The sequence below is a fragment of the Sphaeroforma arctica genome (assembly GCF_001186125.1).
Source record: "Sphaeroforma arctica JP610 unplaced genomic scaffold supercont1.2464, whole genome shotgun sequence".
Lineage (NCBI taxonomy): Eukaryota > Ichthyosporea > Ichthyophonida > Sphaeroforma > Sphaeroforma arctica.
The window spans coordinates 2237-6413 of NW_014038094.1; the positions used below are offsets into that span (position 1 = coordinate 2237).

A 4177-nucleotide genomic window follows, 5' to 3' on the forward strand; every position below is an offset into this window, starting at 1 on the left:
GATATGAAGACGTATGCATGCGGTGAACTGTGTGTGAACAACAGGATATATAAACAACAGCACATGTAAACAACAGTATATGTAAACAACAGTATGAGTTCTGTGCTCTACTCAGCATGGGTCAGTCTGGTGGGCTTATACGACCGATATGAAGACGTATGCATGCGGTGAACTGTGTGTGAACAACAGGATATGTAAACAACAGTATATGTAAACAACAGGATATGTAAACAACAGTATATGCAAACAACAGTATATGTAAACAATAGTATATGTAAACCACAATATATGTAAACAACAGTATATGTAAACCACACTATGAGTCCTATGCTTTACTCAGCATGGGTCGACCTGGTGGGCTTATACGACCGATAGGAACACGTATGTATGCGATGAACTGTGTGTGAACAACAGGATATGTAAACAACAGTGTATGTAAATACAGTATATGCAAATACAGTATATGTAAACAGCAGTATATGTATACAACAGTATATGTAAACAACAGTATATGTATACGACATTATATGTAAACAACAGTATGAGTCCTATGCTCTACTCAGCATTGGTCGATCTGGTGGGCTTATACGACCGATATGAAGACGTATGCATGCGGTGAATTGTGTGTGAACAACAGGATATGTAAACAACAGTATATGTAAACAATAGTATATGTAAACAACAGTATATGTAAACCACAGTATGAGTCCTATGCTTTACTTAGCATGGGTCGACCTAGTGGTCTTATACGACCGATAGGAACACATATGTATGCGATGAACTGTGTGTGAACAACAGGATATGTAAACAACAGTATATGTAAATACAGTATATGTAAACAGCAGTATATGTAAACAGCAGTATATGTAAACAACAGTATATGTATATAACAGTATACGTAAACAACAGTATACGTAAACCACAGTATATGTAAACAACAGGATATGTAAACAACAGTATATGTAAACAACAGTATATGTAAATACAGTATATGTAAACAGCAGTATATGTAAACAACAGTATATGTATACAACAGTATACGTAAACAACAGTATACGTAAACAACAGTATATGTAAACAACAGTATATGTAAACAACAGTAAATGTAAACAACAGTATATGTAAACTACAGTATACGTAAACAACAGTGTATGTAAATATTGGGTGAATGGATATAACAATGCATGATCATAGGACTTGTTCGCCCGCCATATTATTTTACGTTTGTAGTGCATTTTGAGTATACATCTCTGCTTGTAGGGCCACCAGAAGTTAAGTGTGTGTGCAGGTTACAGTCTATATAACTTAAAAACTTATAGTCTTATGTACTTATACTTATAGTCTATAGTTTATATACTTATAGTCTTATATACTTTTATATTTATGGTCTATATCACTTACATACTTATGTCTTATATACTTATACTTCTAGTCTATAGTATATTTACTTGTAGTCTTATATACTTATACTTATAGGCTATATAACTTAAATAGTTATAGACTTATATACTTAAAGTCTTATATACTTATACTTATAGTCTATAGTTTATATACTTATTGTCTTATATACTTATACTTATAGGCTATATAACTTTTATATGCTTATTGTCTTATATACTTATACTTATAGGCTATATAATTATAGTCTTATATACTTGAAAGTCTTATATACCTATACTTATAGTCTACAGTTTATATACTTATTGTCTTCTATACTTATACTTATAGGCTATATAACTTATATAATTATAGTCTTATATATTTGTACTTATAGTGTGCAGTTTATATACTTATAGTCTATAGGTCAACGCAGCGGGGTCATATATATAACGGTAATAGCGAACTGAGCCAATGGTTAAACTATCCATACCATAAACACCTCTAACAGCCGGTACACTCGTACCGATTGTATAGACCACATAGTCGTATGGGTACGAGATTAGTATGGGAACTGTTGCTCAACTGTAAATTGCTTATGTCTCTCACTGCATGACAGATTCGAGAGCACACATTACCAAACCATCCGATGCGACAATTGTTCCTCGCTCTTGCCGCCTTGGGTATGTAGACATTATTTATTGGGTATATAGTAGTAAAACCCCAGTTTAAATAGAGCCTTTTTTCTAACATGTCAAGATTATATATATATATATATATAACACATACTATATATATATATTATATTATAATAAACACTATACTATATATATATATATATATATATATATATATATATATATATATATATAGTTATATATATATGTGTGTGTGTGTGTGTGTGTGTGTGTGTGTGTCATGCATACATGCATGCCTATATATATATATATATATGTGTGTGTGTATATACATATATATATATCGTGTATATATCGTGTATATATCATGTATATATCCTACATATATATATAGTCATCTTTCCTAGTAAAGTATCCAATTGACATGTTTTGCTCGCACGTCCACATTTCCCCACGATTTTCACCAAAATTCATACACGGTACAATGCGGATGGTCATCTGTGCTCACATCCCGCTTTGTCCCGCTTTCACTTTTCCTGTCTACAATATTCCCATCACAGAACACCACGATACGATCTCTGCTATTGAGAGGTACTCTCGACTGCATGCACTGCTACCGCAAAACACACACATCAAACTGCAGCTGGCTGTGAGCTATTTCAATGCTCGAGGTAGGTATGGAGCAATAGGAGCCATTGAGTGCGGCCAGGGTTTAGGGTTTTTAGGCTGTGAGTTATTTCAATGCTCGAGGTAAGTATGGAGCAATAGGAGCCATTGAGTGAGGTCAGGGTTTTAGGGTTTTCAGGCTGCGAGTTATTTTAGTGCTCGAGGTAGAAATGGAGCAATAGGAGCCGTTGAGTGAGGCAAGGGTTTTAGGATTTTTAGACTGTGAGTTATTTCAATGCTCGAGGTAGGTATGGAGCAGTACTACTCATCGATGCCTGTGCGAAGCAAATGTAAACAAGGTGTTTGGAGTGCACTTTCTCACAGTGGAGATATGAATGCCACACGCTGTGGGTGGTAAACGCGTACTGGATTGGTATTGTCCCGTTTTCGCAGATATGGACGAGGCCCAGTCCCTTTTTGAAGAGGTGCGGCAGAAGGAACCGAACAATCTGGAACGGGTCGACTACTACTCACACATCCTCTATGTCAAGAAACTAACGGTATGGTGGGGTGACGCACTCCTTCTGAGAGACGACACTGTGTGTGTGTGTAGGGCGAAGGGTCTATTCAGGGTAGACTGACTATGCACAGAATACCATGATATCACTACGTGTAATTGGGCATCTCATTGGTAATATCACTACGTGTGATTCAGCATATAGTTTATAATATTGCTACATGTAGAATATCATATTGTGTATAATATAACAGCAGCTATCATCCCACATGTATACTACATGGCATGAGCTCTAGGCATAGCGATACAGTTATGCTCCTCTCACACACCACATGATATACCACGTGTACAAAGCCAACATGGGTCCTTATACAGGTTCAAGCACGCAAGGGGGTGGGTGGGTGCCTGCCCTGTCCACTTCTCCATACTTTAGGGCTCAGTCGGTCCCTCTCCTTCAACCCATTCCAGAGTGACAATAGTCCGGGGTGTGGGGGTTCCTATATATATATCGGATGCAGAGCATGCCGGGCTAGCGCTTCTGCGTGAAGTCTGACTGATATGGATAAACACTCCCCACTACAGTTGAATATACTCAATACGTCTTTAGTATTACTGGTGGTCCCAGTGTATCAAATAGTCCCATGCTCAATATAGTTCCTATGCTTTGTACCTTTGGGGAACACGTGCGTCTGATGAAGGGCAGGCTGAGTTGTCACACTTGGCGAGAGACGTTACTAAAATTGACAAATACAGACCGGAAACCTGCATGGTAGTAGGTATGTACTTTGAGGATATTCTGCATGAATCGTTTTGGCTCTTTATATTAATAAATATATATATATATATATATACATTAAACTGTGGTGGTTGTCTAGCCTAAGACTCAGAAGTACTCACAGTATATATATATATGTGTGTGTGTGTGTGTGTGTGTGTGTGTGTGTGTGTCGTGTGTGTGTGTGTGTGTGTGTGTGTAGTGTGTGTGTCGTGTACGTACCGTAGTAGTGTAGTTACGTAGTGTTAGTAGTGTCGTAGTGTA

At 37.0% G+C, this 4177-nt stretch overlaps 1 protein-coding gene across 1 annotated transcript; it reads left to right on the forward strand.

Annotated features, from left to right (window-relative positions):
• Window positions 1-1994: 1994 nt before the first annotated feature.
• SARC_12644 (hypothetical protein) lies at window positions 1995-3262 on the forward strand (the record flags this gene model as incomplete). Its single annotated transcript, XM_014293244.1, has 3 exons — window positions 1995-2060; window positions 2576-2686; window positions 3075-3262. Exons 1-3 carry the CDS (start codon window positions 2027-2029, stop codon window positions 3260-3262), a joined length of 333 nt encoding a protein of 110 aa, XP_014148719.1. The 5' UTR covers window positions 1995-2026.
• Window positions 3263-4177: the final 915 nt, after the last annotated feature.